Here is a 19,179-nt window from a genome sequence, read left to right as displayed (position 1 = left end):
TTTTCTAAACTGAATTGTGCAATACACATTAAAGTGCAAAACCTTTTTTAAGCTAAATATAATTTAAAAACAAAAAACTTACTTTTAATTAATTTGTGTCTAAAAAAATATTTATGTATGTGTTATATAATTCCCTTAGTGTGTGCAGACTGCATAATAATTGTAAATGTAGCGTTAAAAAATTAATTGTTTAAAAAAGAATTAAATTAATTATTATTAAGTGAACTAAATATAAAAATTGAAATAAAAAAACTTAATAAAAAAAATAATAATTAACAAAAAATTAAATTAAAAACAAAATTCATCAAATTTTAAATTATGCAAATATTATGTCGTATAAAGTATACAAGTGATGAACTTCATAAAACAAAATAATATATTGCTTTATACTTTGAAGAAAAAAATACGAAAAGCAAATTAAAATAAATACCTACACAAATAATTGAAAAGATACACTGTTTTTAAAATTAAGTGATAAAAGAAATTAAAAAAAAAAATTATATATGTAAGTAAGCAGCTATGATAAATATTGTCTCAAATTTAAATAAAAGCATGCAAAGACCACAAATGATATGCAAATTTGAAAATAAAATATTTCAAAAATGAAAAATCACCGTAGTGAAATATTGTTTTCATTTAGTGTGAGGGATTAGGGTAGCGGACGATTTCACTAAAAACAAATACCAATAGTGAGAAATATAAATTTTTTAAAATAAGAATAGGATTTGGAATTGAGCGTACGCACTCTTGCTGAACCTATTGCTCTAGCTCTACTTTCACACTGGACAAACCATATTGCCTGGGCTTCACTTTATATATCACAATTGGCAACACATTATTTCAATGCTTTAAAATTCGCCAGAACTACTAAAAACAACTTTCCACAACAATTTCAGCAAACATTTTCCATATAACAACACTGAGCCACTAAATTCACTTTTCACTTAACACCGTTCAAAAATTGAAAATTCAAACGCTATTCTTTGTATAAAAATATTTATTTCATTCTTCATAGGCACCTTCGCCATCTTCGTCATTTTCATATTCCGCATTATCTTCATCCTCATTTTCGTCACCTTCCTCAGCAGCCTGATTTTGTTGATCCCACCATGACAACACGCCCAAACCCGATTCATTGATGGCAGCCTTTAAATAAAATAATTCAAAATCATTTAAAAAAATATATTTTCACACATTGCCACCAACCACTATTCGATACGGCGTTTTAACTTCAGTTTGTTGCGAAGACGCTGCTGCCGCCGCCGTAGCCGCTGCTGAAGTGCTTGCTTGCTGTGGATCTGTTTTTGGCGGTCCAATGGGTGAACTTTCCTCGAAAATTTCACGCGACACACGAAATTTGATAGGCTCACCGATATCCATAAACAAATCATGCTTGGCACCATCTTCCAGCGGGTATTCCCACACCCACGCTTGTTCGGCTTCTTCAAAGCGGGAGGGATGTTGTAACGCTGACGGTGGTATCAGTATATCGTCGAAGAAACCCAAGGTCACGTGTACACCTTCACGACTGCAACTACGTATTTTCCCAGTGAGTATGCTGCCAATGGTTGGTCGAAAGACAATGTAACGAAATAGCACTTCGGTGTGTGAAGCGCCATCACCGGGTAGTATTATGGAATCTTTCAAAGAGACTATATCTTTGAGCGCAATGCAGAGGCCGAGATTTAGTAGAACCTAAATATAAATGGAAATTTATTATTTAATTAATAAAAATAGTTAAATATTACACATTGCTTACCTTATTGGCCAACTTCCGGTTGATTTCGTCGCGTATCGCTTCAACCAATTTCAATTGAAATTGATCCGGCGCTATGCGTATAGTATCCTTCAATTCGGCGAGCACAAACATTTGTAGTACTGCTTCTTGTTATGTGTATTTATAATATAGAACGTTTTAACTAATAACAATTTAAAGCAAAGTTAAGATTACAGATATTTTGCCGAAACTCGCATTGCTTACGATTTATTGTGACCCTTTTTAGTACGGCGTGTTGCTATCAGCTGTTCACTTGTCATTGCTTAGTTTGTTTTGATTCTGCAACGTAAATAAATGCGAATACTGATGCATAAGCAAAAATAAGAAAAATATAATCAAAACAAATAAGCCAACTAAGCTATTGTGCCATATTCATTAAATTATAAATTATAAGAAAAATAAAGAAAAAACAATTAAGGTATTTCAACTACTTTTTTATTGTCTAATTATTACATTTTATTACTCATTCTGAATGCATAAAAGAAAATATAATTATTCCAATAAATATCTAAGTATGATTTTATTATGAAATATTTGATGCCTCAATTTGCAACATTTTCCAAAAAAAAATATTTTATTTCCATAAAATATAAATTTTGTATGAAATTACCATTTCACAAGTTTTGAAACAACAACATTTTGAAATCCTTATTTCACAACAAAGCAATTGTGAACTAGTACAAGCTATATAAGAAGCAGCACAAGCAACTTGAAAATTAAGCACTGCCACCAACCAGCACGTGTGGATTTCGTTATTAATTTAGTTTTCTTCTAATATTGTGTTAATAGTTTGTATTTCCATAAACGAAAAGTGTATAAGAGTTTAGAGATGACCGAAAGGGACTCGCATCAGTTCAGTGATGCTGACGAGGAGGAGGAAATACCATATAAGGTGCTTAACAGGCAAATGCTGCAAACTAACCAATTGGCAGCAGCATAATTGGAACAAATTGAAAAATTAATAATACACAACTGTTCTTGATAAAATTTATCCTTCCATTTCAGAATAACTTGGTGAATAACTTCAAAAACTTGACCGTCAAGCATGTCATGTTCAAGGATATCGCAGAAGGTGAAATTGAAAACGACGATTTGAAGAATATAATAGACGAAACAAGCGCAGACGAGCAAGATGACAATGAAGAAGCCGAAGATGATTATGACTACAATGAAGCCAGTGATGATGCTTATGACTATGAAGAGTCTTATACCGGCTACCAAAAGCACAATGCGCAAATTTCACTCAACCACACAGGCAATACAAATGCTGGCAGCGCCGCACAGTCTAATCGTTTGAACAGCTATCAACCGAATGAAAAACTTTTGAAACGTTACTCCGCGCGCATCAATGTCGAGAAATACGATCCGAATGCCAATATGAGCGCGCAGGCCGCCAATCGCTTGGTCACATTCGATCGGCGTCAAGAAGCGGAACGTGTGCGTGTGCGCGATAAGCATGATCGCGCGACAGCTGAGCAAGTTATGGATCCACGTACACGTATGATACTGTTCAAATTGTTAAATCGTGGTTTTATACAAGAGATCAATGGCTGCATTTCGACTGGCAAAGAGGCGAATGTGTACCATGCTGTTTCGAAGGAGGACGATGAATACGCGATCAAAATCTATAAAACATCCATTTTGATATTCAAAGATCGTGATAAGTATGTATCGGGTGAATTTCGTTTTCGACACGGCTACTGTCGTCACAATCCACGCAAAATGGTGCGCACCTGGGCGGAGAAGGAGATGCGTAACTATTTGCGTATGCATAATGCCGGTGTACCAGTGCCGGAACCCTTACTCTTGCGTTCACATGTGTTGGTGATGCGTTTCTGTGGCAAAAATGGTTGGCCGTCACCAAAACTGAAAGATGTGGAGTTGACTACCTCCAAAGCGCGTGAGCTCTATCGTGAGTGTGTGGTGCTTATGTGGCGTATCTACAACAAATGCAAATTGGTGCATGCAGATTTGTCAGAATTTAATATTTTACTACAAGATGGGCAACTAATCATCATCGATGTGAGTCAGTCGGTGGAGCACGATCACCCGCATGCATTTGACTTTTTGCGTAAAGATTGCGCCAACATATCCGATTTCTTCCGCAAACGTTCGGTGGCCACAATGACTGTGAAAGAGCTGTTTGACTTCATAACAGATCAGTCGATTACAGAGGAGAATATGGAGGCGTGTTTGGAGCGTATATCTGAAGAGATCAAAGATCGCGATTTTGAAGCGATCACGGCGCAAGAGAAAATCGATGAGGCGGTGTGGCAGAACACCTACATACCCAAGCGTTTGGATGAGGTATGAGATTTTTTAAAAGACAAAAATTTAATTTTTTTTTTAATTTAAAATTTTCTTTCAGGTGCGTCACTTTGAGCGCGATGTCGATAAGGCCAAGAAAGGTGTTAAGCAAGATCTTATATATGGTAAAATTACTGGCTTAAACGCTGAGCTCAATGTACAGGAGAAACCTGCTATACTGGCTGGCGATGGTGAAAATGAGAATAAAGAAAATATAGCAAACGCCACAAAAACCAACGACGACGGCACCGATGCAAGTGAAGATGAAGAAGACGAGGAAGAAGACTCCGAGGCTGAGGGTGATGGTAACACTAGCTTTATCAATTCCTCGCGTCCACGTGACGAATCTCCTGAGAGCAAAAAAGCGCGTAAGAAAGCGGTTAAAGAGGCAAAGGCGGAGAAACGCAAAGTGAAGGTTAAAAAGCATGTCAAGAAGCGGAAAGAGAAGGTGGCGAGCACGCGCAAATAATTTTTAATGGTTGAAAACCGCATGCTTTTATTAAAAATTAGTACTTTTTTTTAAATTATAAAAAAATATTTTATGAAAAAAATATTTTAATAAAAAATGAAGAACGATTTAACATTATAATGAAGTATAATGCAGCATAATATAATAAATTCTTTTTAGTTTAAAAAAATACATTTTTTGTTCGAATAGATTTTTTTTCTTTACATTATTTTATAAAAGAAATATTTTATTAAAAACAAACTAAATGGAGAAACATTATTATGGAGTATATTGCAGCTCTATATTCTTTCTATAAAAAAAAAAAATTTGTATTTTTTTCATAAAAAATATTTTTATTTAAAAAAATATATTTAAATACTTGATGTACATACAAATGGAATATATTTAAGTATTTTATGACAATAAATTTCTTTTCCGAGCGTAAAAAACATGAAATGTTTCAGTTTAACCAAATTTTTTATCAATTTCCTTCTTACAAAAAATATCTTAATTTTACTAAATATTTATCACAGCATAAAATTGCTTACTAATAATTTTATATACACTAATATACCACTTTCAGCAGCTTTTAGCTTTAATATACCCTTATTTAAGCAGCAACTTACAAACTTTAACCAAAAATCCCTCAAATTCAATTTAATTAACCCTTACATTACCACTTAACCCTAAAAATCACATATACAATATTTAATTTAACAATTCGCGTTAATACCGTTATTTATGTGCCACAACGTCTGCGCAAACTCAAATACATTAGCACTCTGTAGAAGAGCATAAGCGTGGTGAGTAGTGAGAAGAGATACCACATCGATAGCTGTTCGATGTCTAAGAATTTCAGTAATACTCTCGGATCACCAAAATGGCAATACATTTCGTTACACTCCAATTCGGGACGATCAAAGCCGAACACGCAGAGTATTAACGCCACCACAGCCACACGTATGTAACTGAATTTCATGAGCAGATTCATGGCGTATGGGATTTGTGCGGCAAAGTCGAAACCATATATGGCCAAACCCATGAGGGGCGCAATCATTAAGGGGCCAACAGCGCTGCCGTTCTGTAAAAAAGAGGAAGATAGTTTTTAGACAAGTATCGGTAGTTTCAACGAATTTCTATATTAATTTATTTATTTGCTTCGTAGTTTTTGTATATAAATCTTTCTGAAAAACGATCAAACGGCATAACCTTAAAATATCGAGTTTATATAAGCAATATACATATGAGAGATCCTTCGATGATCCAAAACCATTCAATTCCCGTCGAAAAATTACGACGAAGACAAGAAAGTTGCATAGGCTTAGGAAATCTATATAAGACTGAACACCCAAAGCTTTTCAGAGATCTGTATGAAAAACTAATATATTACTCACTTCTTCTCACTTAACTGTATTTATTTTATTCGTAGTTGTATTTTATAAATCTTTCCCAAAAATTAAAAAAGCTTCATAACCTTAAAATGTCGAGCTTATATAAACAATATATGCAAACCAAAACCATTCGATCTCCGTCGTTGAAAACGAGTTTCAGAAAAGTCGACAAGGGCACATGAAAGTTCCACATTCTACAAGACATAGGCCCAGGAAACCGATATTCATTATTAGACCAAGTTATAGGCCGAACCTCCAAAAGCATCTCAGAGATCTGTAAAAAGGTCTAGTATATTACTATCTTATTCTTACTTTCCCGTCATTATTATTTGTAAAATTATTAAATACTTCGAACACAGTAGAAACTCCCGATATACTATTAGTATTTCAAGATGATTAGATTAGGTTCAAACTCGCGACAGGTGTTTCGATGGATCCCACTTGCACTGCTAAAGGTGCCGGTTCATTGCGATGCCAAAAGACTTCTGAATATGAATCACAAGGAAAAATCTTACGTATCGCTGAAGCGCTTTGAGCATTTCACAAAATTTATGGCTGGCTCTAGCGTTCCACTTTGCGCAAAATGAATCTTGCAACAGGCTTTGGTTGTTAACCACCTTTTACCGAATTCGCGTAAGCTCCATTGATCCAGTGCTAGAGCACAAGAGGACAGCGGAGATCCGACTGTTTTCCAGCGATTCCGCTGTGACCCGGCATACAGACAAGTCTGATAGTGAAATAGCTTGACGCTATCGATAATGCACTACGACACTCTTTAACTAACTTGTGTGCTCACATTTAGCGAGTTCAGGGTCAAAATTGCCGCTCTTCTATCGGAGTGGATACTCATCTCCCGGAAGGAGGCTACACTTCGGAGCAGTTCATGTGCCGCTACCTTAATTGTAGACACCTCTGCTTAAAACATACTACAATGGTCTGGTAACCTGAAGCTAAGTCTAATGGAAAGCTCGTTACAGAAAATTCCTCTTCCCCCACTTTTCGATTCATCAGTAAAATGCTGCATGCGATTCTTCTTCAGCGGCTTAGTCCTGACCAAAGGGATAGAGCGCCGCAACATAATTTTCGATTTTTTCAGGGATGTAGTCCCAGTTGCAGAGAATTTCGGAATGTCTCAGCTTGGAACCATTCATGGACTTGACTTCCCTCAGTCTAGTAGCAGTATTTGCTGCACATGATCCTGTCCACGACATCCACAGGCGCTATGTAAAAATTGCATTTAGGGTGTTTGTTGGCGTTGTCCGTATTGCTCCACGGATGATTAGATTAGAGCCGCTCTTTGAAAACGTTAACGAAAAGCTTTCTAGCTAGTGAGGTCTTTTCGAGCGCTCTCCACTATATAAAAACTCCATACAATAGTATTGGCTTAATCACGTTTTCGTAGAGAAAAACCACCACCTTTGGTGAGAGACCCCACTTCTTCTCAATGGCTTACAATCAAAATTTCGAAACTGTAGTCGATGCGACTAACTTGGAACCATAATTTGTTTCAAAAAAGTTAATTTAACTTACCGTTATACTGAATGTCATGCCAATTGCCAAGCCCATGCCTTCTGCAATCAATGACGTCATCAAACCAATACTGGCAAAGAGACCATAACGCCACAACTGAGGTGGCAAGCCACTCATCCAATAAATTATGGTTAGCATTATCATATTTAAAACGATCTAAAAAGTAGAAAAAAGTTTAGTTTTATATTCAAGCAAGGCATATTGGTAATAGGTTACCTGTAGCGGCAAGCGTGAGAAGCTCAAAGCCATATAATAAGGTGTTAATTTGTACCAACGATTGAAGGTTTCCTTGCGAACGATTTTTATTTCCATCGGGTCTATATAAGTTAATCAGGAAAAAATATTGAATAATCATTAGATGTTATTAAAACAAATATTTTTATTAAAAAATATATTTTTTTTTTAATTTAATAAAAAATGGGTAAAAAAATGTTTAATCAATGATTAAATTAAAAAAAAATGCAAATTGAATTAAAAAATAAATATTAAAATAAAATAAAAATTAATAAAAAAAAATTTAAAAAATTATTTAAAAAATAATTCCTTTTATAAAATTGTATTAAAGAATGGATTCAAAAATTGTAAAAAATTGTTATAAAATTAAAAAATTATTTAAAACATAGTTATTCTTATAAAATTTTATTAAAAAATGCATTAAAAAAATAAAAAAAAAATATTAAAATAAATATATTTAAAAAATATGAATTTTTTTTTAAATATTATGAGAAAAATTTTAATTAAAAAAATGCATTCAAAAAAATTATTTAAAAAATATTTATTAAAAAAAATTTATCATATTAACAAAAAATTAAAAAATTAATTTAAAAATAAATATTAAAATTAAAATTTTGTAGAAAAGAAATTCGAAAAATTAAAAAATTATTTTAAATATTGAAAATAATTATTTAATAAGTTGTTTAAAAAAATTATTATTAAAAAATTAATTTAAAAAAATATTAATAAAATAACAATAAAAATTAAAAAAAATATAAACAAAATTAAAAAAAAATAAAAAATGCATTCAAAAAAATTAAAAAATTATTAAAAAAATAATTATTAAAAGATTGTATTAAAAAAAATTAAAAAATTATATTAAAAAATAATTATTAAAAAAATGTTATTAAAAAAACATCAACAAATTTGTTTAAAAAAATTTGTAGAACTAAATTTTTTCAATTAAATAAATATAAAATTTAAGAATAAATTAGAATTTAAAACGATAATTAAATTTTTCTTATTTAAGAATAATAGTTCAAATTAACGAGTTTTCACTGTACTGTCATCATACTACTCATACTTACAGCTCAATATCGGCACCATAACTTGTGTGTAAGCGATAATTATGATCACACCAATGCAGAATTTCAAATGGTCAAACATGCGAGAGCCCTGATTGCCGAGATTCAGAAAAATCAAACCTAAAATTTCATAAAAAACAACAACAAATTAGGACTTGTCACTTCAACAAACCCACTCAAGGTCAATCGTCACTCACCGAAGCACAGCGCCGTCAACACGTGATGCAAGAACTGTATGAGTAAGGCGACACGTGCGCGCATAATGCGCACCGACATCATCTTGAAGAGCACACAGAACTGATGGAGGCTCGAAGACTCTTCATGTTCGGCGTCCAGCAGTTTCGTAAAGGTCTTCATATGCTCATAGAAGGCCGTTACACCGCCAATAAGCGTGCCATCTGTGGAGAAATTCGTGCCGGCCGAGAGAAAATGTTGCCAACGACTGCGTCTGGGTTCTTCTACGAAGAAAGTGCGCACCGATTGCTGGAAATCTTTGGAGCGTTGTGGAGGAACTGGCAATGTCGTTGTATTACTTAAACCATTAAGCTGTTGTTGTTGTTGCGACTGTGGCGCATATATCAGCTTGCCATTGTCGGTTAGCTCGCTGAGTAGTGGTATCAGCTTGCCCTCGTCCGCATCGCACAACTCAATAACTGCAAGAAGAAGAAGAAATGAAGCAAACGTAGAATCACAAAGCAACATAACTTCAAAAGCCAAACTCACTGTAATCCGATGGACTATAATATTTGGGGCACTCAATGTGTACGTGACGTAGAAACGGTATCACCGCACCCGGTTGACCCTGATAGACGCATTGTCCGCTCGCCAGCACGAATATGCTGTCGAAATAATTGAAAATCGTCGCTGAAGGCTGGTGTATTGTGCAGACGATGGTGCGTCCCTCTTTCGCCAGCTGGCTGAGTAAGCGTATGCATTGTGCCGCTGTCACTTCATCCAAACCACTTGTTGGTTCGTCGAGAAAGAATATTTTCGGATTCGCCACCAATTCGAGCGCGATGGAGAGCCGCTTGCGTTCGCCGCCACTCAACTTTTCCGCATAAACATTACGCCGATGATTCAAGTGTAGATTCTCAAGTATCTCTGTAATTAATTCGGCTCTGTGTTTACAATGCGGCAGCTTCAGATTGCAGCTGAGCGTCATTAGCTCTTCGACGGTGAGTAGCGTCTGATGATTGTCCTCTTGTGTGATGTAGCAGGAACCTTTGCGTTCGATTTTTATATGGCCCTCGACGTCTGAGGTGCTGCAGGTGGAAGGTGAAAAGAGAAAATAAGAGATGTTATAGAGAATATTGAATATTGCAGTGAGATTGCGATTTCAAGGTCGTGATGTATAAAAAAATGAAAATTCACAAATCGTCAAGCCAATATATTGTAAAAATAAGTGAAGTCTCGAAGTCAAGTCCAAGGACCAAAATACTATAAAGTATTAAAGTATATTTTTAAAAGTTAGAATTAGATTTATGGGATGTTTTCTCGTCTGCCGTCCCATTTCTTTCCGTCTATTCTCGAATAGCTTTTACACTGACCCTAATCCAGTAGACGGGCAGCAGTTGGTGGCCTAATTCAATCAATTTGATTTTGTCGATGACAGAGGTATGACCTGGTTGGTTATCATTCTGGAAGAGCACTTTTCTCTTCACTAAATATAGTTTTTTCTACAATTCTACATAGTACATAGAACCGACTCTATAATGCGGCATAGTAAAGCCCTGTGATTCTTTTGTCTAGTTAGTCGATGTAGATCACTCCTTGTATATCCCAAAAAACGGCTATTCTATTTTGAGAAAACACTGGATCTTTCTCTTATATTGGTCTGCGATGAGTTCACATAAGCATTTTTAGTACAAAATATCAATCAACCTTAACTTTCGGACTTATTAAATCTCCGTTTACATTACATTGTATTTATGGTAATAAAGGGTTTTTCAAAAAGGATGCTACAAGAGTAGACCAACAGCAAATGACGCTATATTTTTTCCCGCTCTTTTGACATTTCTCTTCAGATTCAGATTTGCAATTGTATCATGGAAGGATATACGATCCAACAACGAATCGAAATTATTAAAATTGCCTACCGAAATGCGGAGTCAGTGGCCCCAACTTTAAGAGCGCTCCAATTTATGGCCATCAACAATTGACTGTCTAGTGGAAAAATGTGAAGCCACAGACAGAGTAGACAATGTACCCGTGACAGTGAGTCAAAGAAGTGCCCGTAGTGGCGAGAATATTGCTGCCGCTAGCGCATCAATTGAGGAAGACCCAAATCAGTCACTCACACGTCGTTCTCAAGCGCGGGGCATCTATGTGACATCGTTGTGGCGAGTTTTGAGAAAAGATATTAGCCAACATCTTTACAAGATCAAATTGACGCAAGAACTGAAGCCCCTTGATCACAAGAATCGTCGTTTGTTCGTGAATTGGGCTGATCAACAACTTGAAAATGATCCGGATTTTCATCGAGAAATCATCTTCAGCGATGATGCTCACTTCTGGCTGAATGGCTTCGTCAATAAGCGAAATATGTGTTATTGCTCAGACAGTAATCCACTCGTACTCCATGAGATACCATTGCATCCCGAAAATCGCTCTTGTGGAAAAACTCTTTATATACATATCATGATTTTCGTTATGCTAGTGGACTTTGTGCCGAATATATGAGTCAAATTGTGTCAAACTGTTTACTTTCTGATTTTAATTTAAATTTGTATTTTGTGAAATATGCGCACGAGACACAGATATTATTTAAGAAGGTAGAAAATACGGTTATAAAACCAGTTATATTAGCCAATCCATGACAATTATTATTATTAGCACAAAATTGCAAGTCACGGAAGACTTAAAGCTAAGTGTATGGATTTCTCTGTATATTGATCTTCATCTACACATATGTATATGTATGTATTTAAATATTTATATATATATGTTATATGTATATAGAACCGTTGCGTTCGAAAAACAATTATGTCATTAATCAAACTTAAATTCTAAAATCAGTTAGAAGAAAACCAAAAAAAAAAAACAAAAAAATTTGCAATTAAGCACAATTTTGAAGTTTCAAACAAAACAAAACCAGAAACTTCGATTTCTTTTGAAGCTGCAGTTTCACGCGAGACATGACTTTGCATATTAGTTTTTGCGCTCAACGGTCGATTCTTTATATTGACCTTGAGTTTTAACATATGTTGCCATTATTGCTGCTTTCATCTTCTACATTATTGTTATTGGTTTGGTTATGTTCTTCCTCTTCCCTACTCGTGCCAATCAAATTGTCACAAACAGTTTTTATGTTTGCAAATTTGTTATTTTTTAGTATATAATGGATTTATGTTTGTATGCATAAAGGCACTCACCGCAAACCAGATAAAGCATTGAGTAAACTACTCTTGCCCGCACCGGAAGGACCCATAATTGCCGACAATTGACCATTGCGGAAGCTGCCGCTGACACCGCGTAATATTTGACGAGTTCCAGTGACTTTAACTGAAAAAAAAAAAATAAAACAAATTAAATTAATTTAAATATATTATATACATAAGCAAGAGAATATAAAATATACATTCATATATACTCGTAGATAGACATCATATGATAGTATAAAAATGTATTGTCATGAAATACATACATAATAGGGTTCACATGAATATTGATTGCGCGGCGTGGAATAATAAATAGTACAGTTTTTCTTCAAAGAGCTCAATTGAAAATGTTAATAGAAACTTGACTTTCATTTGTTAAAGACTGAGAGAGTTCTCCATATACTACTTATTAGTGAATAAAACTCGCAGAAGCTCAAAGAGAAAGGAAATACTGAACCAAGAGCAATATTATAAAGGGTGATTTTTTAAGAGCTTGATAACTTTTAAAAAAAAAAAAACGCATAAAATTTGCAAAATCTCATCGGTTCTTTATTTGAAACGTTAGATTGGTTCATGACATTTACTTTTTGAAGATAATTTCATTTAAATGTTGACCGCGGCTGCGTCTTAGGTGGTCCATTCGGAAAGTCCAATTTTGGGCAACTTTTTCGAGCATTTCGGCCGGAATAGCCCGAATTTCTTCGGAAATGTTGTCTTCCAAAGCTGGAATAGTTGCTGGCTTATTTCTGTAGACTTTAGACTTGACGTAGCCCCACAAAAAATAGTCTAAAGGCGTTAAATCGCATGATCTTGGTGGCCAACTTACGGGTCCATTTCTTGAGATGAATTGTTCTCCGAAGTTTTCCCTCAAAATGGCCATAGAATCGCGAGCTGTGTGGCATGTAGCGCCATCTTGTTGAAACCACATGTCAACCAAGTTCAGTTCTTCCATTTTTGGCAACAAAAAGTTTGTTAGCATCGAACGATAGCGATCGCCATTCACCGTAACGTTGCGTCCAACAGCATCTTTGAAAAAATACGGTCCAATGATTCCACCAGCGTACAAACCACACCAAACAGTGCATTTTTCGGGATGCATGGGCAGTTCTTGAACGGCTTCTGGTTGCTCTTCACCCCAAATGCGGCAATTTTGCTTATTTACGTAGCCATTCAACCAGAAATGAGCCTCATCGCTGAACAAAATTTGTCGATAAAAAAGCGGATTTTCTGCCAACTTTTCTAGGGCCCATTCACTGAAAATTCGACGTTGTGGCAGATCGTTCGGCTTCAGTTCTTGCACGAGCTGTATTTTATACGGTTTTACACCAAGATCTTTGCGTAAAATCTTCCATGTGGTCGAATAACACAAACCCAATTGCTGCGAACGGCGACGAATCGACATTTCACGGTCTTCAGCCACACTCTCAGAAACAGACGCAATATTCTCTTCTGTACGCACTGTACGCATTCGTGTGGTTGGTTTAATGTCCAATAAAGTAAACTGAGTGCGAAACTTGGTCACAATCGCATTAATTGTTTGCTCACTTGGTCGATTATGTAGACCATAAATCGGACGTAAAGCGCGAAACACATTTCGAACCGAACACTGATTTTGGTAATAAAATTCAATGATTTGCAAGCGTTGCTCGTTAGTAAGTCTATTCATGATGAAATGTCAAAGCATACTGAGCATCTTTCTCTTTGACACCATGTCTGAAATCCCACGTGATCTGTCAAATACTAATGCATGAAAATCCTAACCTCAAAAAAATCACCCGTTATTTTCAAACGCCCTTCTTCATTGATATGTAATCAATTTTTGACACGGACTTGACTTATAAACAAGTAAGGGCGGACTAAGATCGAGTGTAACCGAACATTTTATACTCTCGCAATTTATTTATTTACTGATAATTAGATAACACACAATTTGACTTCTATATTCGGCATAAAGTGTACAATTACATGGATGCTGAGGTAATTCCTAGATAGATTTCAACTATTTTCACCACCAAACTACATTATATATAATATTTTACGATCAGTTATTTTTACTATGATATCTCACATTAACCGATATATACTGTATAAAGTCCAACAGAAGTTTAAAAATCCTTTAGGGGGCTAGAGAAAGTGTTGAACTGATTTTGTCCATTTTCGCACAGAGACACGCTATTATATGGAAAACAACTCTTCTGAATATATTGAGAATATCTAAGAAATTTACCTATATTTTCGATTCAGAATTGCTCACACGCTTTGGAGTTCACATAGGCGGTTATTGGGGCCTTGAAAACTTACATAAGATTTCAGCGATTTTTAGACGGGCGATAGCACACTAGAAATGCAGTATTTGTGCAAAGTATTGTTCCAATATATTCACTAATGCTTAATTTATATCTCATAAAGTGAACCAGTCTGACGGGGTTCAAAAGAAAAGTAGGCGTGACTGCGAACCATTTCTTCAAAGTATAGTATTGGGACGTCAAAACGCTGTTATGTGCCAAATTTCGTTGAAATTGGTCGAGTAGTTCCTGAAATATGTTTTTTGACCCATAAGTTAGCGATGGGCGTGGCGCAGTTTTATTACAAACTTAGTGAAGCTTTTTGACTTCAAAACATTTCTGATATTTATATATTTATAAGACGTTTAGATAACTGCTAAACCCCTCTAACGCTTCACGAAGCTTACAAGTATATCAAATATATGGGATGAGTCAGAAAAGGTGGAGTTTTGATTATACATTAACCTCTTTTTAACTATTTTGCTATCCGACTTGTGTGGGTACACGGCCGCCGCGAAATCGTTGGTTACTGTAAAACGGACAAGCTTGTAAGAGAGGGTATCCTAACCTTACCTTAACGTCGGAATGGAAGCGAGTTGGCAGTAAATGGTCCATTTGCGCGTTGGACATGCAGTCATCGCATGAGCTCGTCAAGCGCTCAACTGTGCAGTTGCGAGGACCATTTGGCCCGCTGTGGAGTTCCTTTGAACTGCTTTCTCTTAACAAGTGCTTACTGGACTTTGTCCATGCGTTGAGACTTGAAATCCTAACAAATGCAAGTTGCCAAAGCTGTTTGGAGGAAGGCGAGGTGGACTGATCTAAGCATTTCCTACTCTACTATCCAGCTTTTGGCAGATTGCGGTTGAAACTTCTTGGAAGGCTTACCTTCGGCGAACCTGAATAATTGGCTAGAATTGACATTAGCCGACTTAAGAAGTGCGTAACATATTCCAAGTTTTAAGGGTCTTTAATCCATTAGGAATTTATTGGTATCACAAAGGACAGCGCTCAAAATAGTCTAAGTGAAATCTTCTGTATATAGAGAGGTCTACCTACTAACCTAACCTTTTTCCGAGCCTAAATTGGATAAGATAATTGTTGCAGAGTATAGTAAGGTAAGTTTTTTTTAATAATTCTGCGTTCCTACCATGCGCCTCTATTTGTTAAAAAACCTGACCTAAGCCTCAAGCAAGTATTCTAGATTATATGATCTCATATATGTACATAGGTATAACTCCAACCAATTGGTTATCGGTATAAATGGTATTTGCCCTTTTTACTACGTCCGCATAATCCGTAATCCCATAACTTTGTTGCTGTAATTCGTTGAATGAACCGAAGATAACTTTTACTACATTGTTTTTATACTCTCGCAACCTGTTGCACAGAGTATCATAGTTTTGTTCACATAACGGTTGTTTGTGTCACCAAGAAATATAAGAGTTAGATATGGGGTTATATATACATAAATGATCAGGATGACGAGTAGATTTGAAATCCGGATGTCTGCCCGTCCGTCTGTCCGTCTGTCCGTCTGTCCGTGCAAGCGATAACTTGAGTAAAAATTAAGATATCTTAAAGAAACTTGGAACACATGTTCCTTGGCACCCTGAGGAGGTTGCTTTCGAAAATGGGCAAAATCGGTCCACTGCCACGCCCACAAAATGGAGGAAACCGAAAACCTATACAGTGTCATAACTAAGCCATAAATAAAGTTATGAAAATGAAATTTGGAACATAGGATCCCATTAGGGAGGGGCACATTTGGATGTAATTTTTTTGGAAAAGTGGGTGTGACCCCGCCCTCAAATAAGTTTTTTTGTATATAACTCGCAAACCAATAAAGCTATATAAGCCAAACTTTCTGCAGTCGTTTCTTTTAGCCATTTCCTTATACAGTCCAAAAATGAAAGAAATCGGATAATAACCACGCCCACCTCCCATACAAAAGTTAGGTTGAAAATTACGAAAAGTGGGTTAACTCCCTAACGAAAAACGCCAGAAACACCAAATTTTACATAAGAAATGACAGAAGAAAGCTGCAGTGAGTTTTTTTTACAAAATGGAAAATGGGCGTGGCGTCGCCCACTTATGGGGCCAAAACCATATCTCAAGAACTATTCGACCGATTTCAATGAAATTCGGTATATAACACTTTCTTGACACCCTGATGACACGGGTGGAATATGGGCGAAATCGGTTCACAACTACGTCTACTTCCCATATAACCCAATTTTGAATTCCATCTGATTCGTTCACTTTATAATGTATTCATAAGGAACCAATGAAGCTAGCGGAATAAAACTTTACACAAATACTGTATTTGAGCTGTGACATCACTTGTGGAAAAATTGTCAAAATCGGACCATGACTTTTCAAGGCCCCTGATATCAAACATGAAGAACTCAGTGCCTAAGGTTAATTTTTCACCGAAAATATAGGTAAATCCCTCAGATATTTTAATGTAATTCATTCCCTCTGAATTTTTTTCTTATAACAGTTTCTCTCTGTACCTGAAATGGTAAAAATCGGGTCATAACTTCCCCCAGATCCTATATACCTAATTATAAGTAATATTAAATTAAGTGATCGTATAGTCTTCGATACATTGTATCTTGGTGGTGAAAACGAGTGCAATCGGTTTAGGAATTACCTCAGTCCCCATATACTATTTATGATGATTTTCGTTATTCTATTGAACTTTTTGCCGAATATATGGGTCGAATTGTGTTGTCTTTATAAAATTACATCAATAAATTGCGAGAGTATAAAATGTTCGGTTACACCCGAACTTAGCCCTTCCTTACTTGTTACTCATTATCTTCATTATTTTTTACAAGCATATGATTTATAAATTGTTTATTAATTCACACGATTTGGCATTGACATTGAACTTGCAAAAGTACATGCTCATACTCTCACAAACACATTGTACATGTTTACATAATATGTTTAATCTAAGCTCGATGAATGATTGCGCAGAATTTTGCAACTTTTCAAGCTTATTAGCACGTTTGACGGAAATGCAGCCAACATGTACAATGTACATACTATGTACTAGATGTATGTATGTACTGATACAAGCTAGACACATACAAGCTAGCCACATATTATATTATGTCAGTGGACTTGCAATTTTCTATGTCTGTGTATATTTAGTACATGCATGTAATCGCTTTTGTATTTCCGTGATTGACATGAGTCCAATGAGCAATAAAATGCTTATCACAAAAATTAATTTGTAATGCAATTAATTATAGCACTCTTAGTTGTGAGTCTAAAGTGCCATATTTTTGTAAATAATGCAACAAAAAATAATAAAAACTTTTTTGTTTAATACATATATACATTTGTGTAAAACTGCATTCCTACATGTAATAAAATTAGTTAACAACAAATAAGGTGTTGATTGATTATTAACACATTGCACTTTATGTAGTTACATAGTTACAAATTTGCAAGTTTTTTATGTAAAATAATTTGTATCAGCAGCTGCTGTAAATGAGTGGATTCATACATGACTGTAACTCTGAAGATCATAGAATCTCCAACGCTTTGAATTAAAAATCAAATAAGAAAGTGTTCCTCAGACTCAGCAATACGAGGGCTGCTATATATATTTCTGGCCTAATAATGAAAATAGGAATATTTATCAACGAAAATGGTTTTATTGTTTTTCAAAATATTCTCCATCAAGATTTATACACTTTTGCATGAGCTCAAACCAATTTTCGAAGCACTTTTTTTGAGCCTTTTTTGAGCGATTGTCAAATTGTGCGGGATCCAACGAGAACAAACCTTTTTTACGGCCAGGTGTTCATGCAATATCGAATGTATGCTGGTGGGAGAAATGCATAGGCATGCCTCTATCTGAAGGTATGCATTATCAGTTCACGTACGGCATCGATGTTTTCTGGCACAACGGCTGTTTTTGGACGACCTTCACGGAATTCGTCTTTGAGCGAGCGTCGGCCACGATTGAATTCGTTGTACCAGTTTTTTCACAGTGCTATAGGATGGTGCTTCATAGCTATACAAAGATTTTAGTTCATCGATGCACTCTTGTCGCGATAATCCACGTCGAAAGTTGTGAAAAATGATCGCACGAAAATGTTCACGAGTTAATTCCATTTTTTGGCCGAGATGAATTTTTTAATTTCCTGTAAATAAAACAATTCTCGATTAAATGACAAAACGTTCTGAGTGATGTTATGCTAAAAAATGTCGAACTTTCCAATGGAAATGTCAGATTGCACCTGGCAACACTTAGTGTTGCCTAGGACAGGAATATATATAGCAGCCCTGGTAATACGTTCCATGAAAAATTCGTGCTGCAAATTGAATAGCTATTATTAAAATCGTTTTGTTCATCATTAAAACAAATAATTTATATTTTTTTATGATTTTTGTCAACACCAATTGAAATCACACAAGCCAAAAAATCAGTTTCCATAAATAATCACAAGCACAAGATCAATATCAACCTGACAATTTAAAGTAAACAAAAAATTTTGAAATGAATTATGTTGATAAAAGCTATGCAAATACACACGCAAAAATATTTCTATATACATATGTAAATATGTACAAATATACATATGTATATAAATAAAAATTTATGCACAGCCGCCAAGTAATGCGAATGTAAACAAATTAATTGACTTCTGGTTGATATATGTACACTCCTGTGGTAATTGGTAGCCGTGCACGGGCGAAAAAAGTACCACGAACCGTATAACACAAGAAAGACAATGAATTATCACATG

General features: G+C 35.3%; 3 protein-coding genes across 3 annotated transcripts in view; 1 reads left to right on the top strand and 2 right to left on the bottom strand.

Moving 5' to 3' along the window:
• Positions 1–960: 960 nt before the first annotated feature.
• LOC105215903 (DNA-directed RNA polymerase III subunit RPC8) lies at positions 961–2,024 on the bottom strand. The gene is made up of 3 exons (XM_011190097.3): positions 1,760–2,024; positions 1,207–1,695; positions 961–1,146 (listed from the first exon to the last, which is right to left on the bottom strand). Exons 1-3 carry the CDS (start codon positions 1,868–1,870, stop codon positions 1,003–1,005), a joined length of 744 nt encoding a protein of 247 aa, XP_011188399.2. The 5' UTR covers positions 1,871–2,024; the 3' UTR covers positions 961–1,002.
• A 427-nt stretch (positions 2,025–2,451) lies between these two features.
• LOC105215913 (serine/threonine-protein kinase RIO1) lies at positions 2,452–4,600 on the top strand. The gene is made up of 3 exons (XM_011190107.3): positions 2,452–2,669; positions 2,783–4,084; positions 4,146–4,600. The coding sequence occupies exons 1-3, from the start codon at positions 2,607–2,609 to the stop codon at positions 4,551–4,553; spliced, it is 1,773 nt and encodes a 590-aa protein (XP_011188409.2). The 5' UTR covers positions 2,452–2,606; the 3' UTR covers positions 4,554–4,600.
• A 258-nt stretch (positions 4,601–4,858) lies between these two features.
• The window catches only part of LOC105215923 (ATP-binding cassette sub-family G member 1), a 39,726-nt gene continuing 25,405 nt past the window's right edge, over positions 4,859–19,179 (bottom strand). Inside the window, exons 3-9 of the mRNA XM_011190119.3 lie at positions 12,123–12,252; positions 9,475–10,013; positions 8,949–9,404; positions 8,755–8,871; positions 7,670–7,770; positions 7,454–7,609; positions 4,859–5,613 (exon numbers count right to left, since the gene is read on the bottom strand). Coding sequence (XP_011188421.2) covers positions 5,272–5,613; positions 7,454–7,609; positions 7,670–7,770; positions 8,755–8,871; positions 8,949–9,404; positions 9,475–10,013; positions 12,123–12,252 — 1,841 coding nt within the window. The 3' untranslated portion in view covers positions 4,859–5,271. The remainder of the gene's footprint in view (positions 5,614–7,453; positions 7,610–7,669; positions 7,771–8,754; positions 8,872–8,948; positions 9,405–9,474; positions 10,014–12,122; positions 12,253–19,179) is intronic.

This window comes from Zeugodacus cucurbitae, chromosome 4, assembly GCF_028554725.1.
Source record: "Zeugodacus cucurbitae isolate PBARC_wt_2022May chromosome 4, idZeuCucr1.2, whole genome shotgun sequence".
In the NCBI taxonomy this organism is placed as follows: domain Eukaryota; kingdom Metazoa; phylum Arthropoda; class Insecta; order Diptera; family Tephritidae; genus Zeugodacus; species Zeugodacus cucurbitae.
This window is presented reverse-complemented; position numbering and strand designations above follow the sequence as displayed.

Bases quoted from the DNA above. Each gene is read 5' to 3' on its own strand.
- LOC105215903 (XM_011190097.3), bottom strand. From the start codon at position 1,870: ATGTTTGTGCTCGCCGAATTGAAGGATACTATACGCATAGCGCCGGAT. The intron at 1,696-1,759 runs GTAAGCAATGTG...ATTTATATTTAG, and splicing joins ACCGGAAGTTGGCCAATAAG to GTTCTACTAAATCTCGGCCT. The intron at 1,147-1,206 runs GTTGGTGGCAAT...TTTTATTTAAAG, and splicing joins AAACGCCGTATCGAATAGTG to GCTGCCATCAATGAATCGGG.
- LOC105215913 (XM_011190107.3), top strand. From the start codon at position 2,607: ATGACCGAAAGGGACTCGCATCAGTTCAGTGATGCTGACGAGGAGGAG. The intron at 2,670-2,782 runs GTGCTTAACAGG...CTTCCATTTCAG, and splicing joins AGGAGGAAATACCATATAAG to AATAACTTGGTGAATAACTT. The intron at 4,085-4,145 runs GTATGAGATTTT...ATTTTCTTTCAG, and splicing joins TACCCAAGCGTTTGGATGAG to GTGCGTCACTTTGAGCGCGA.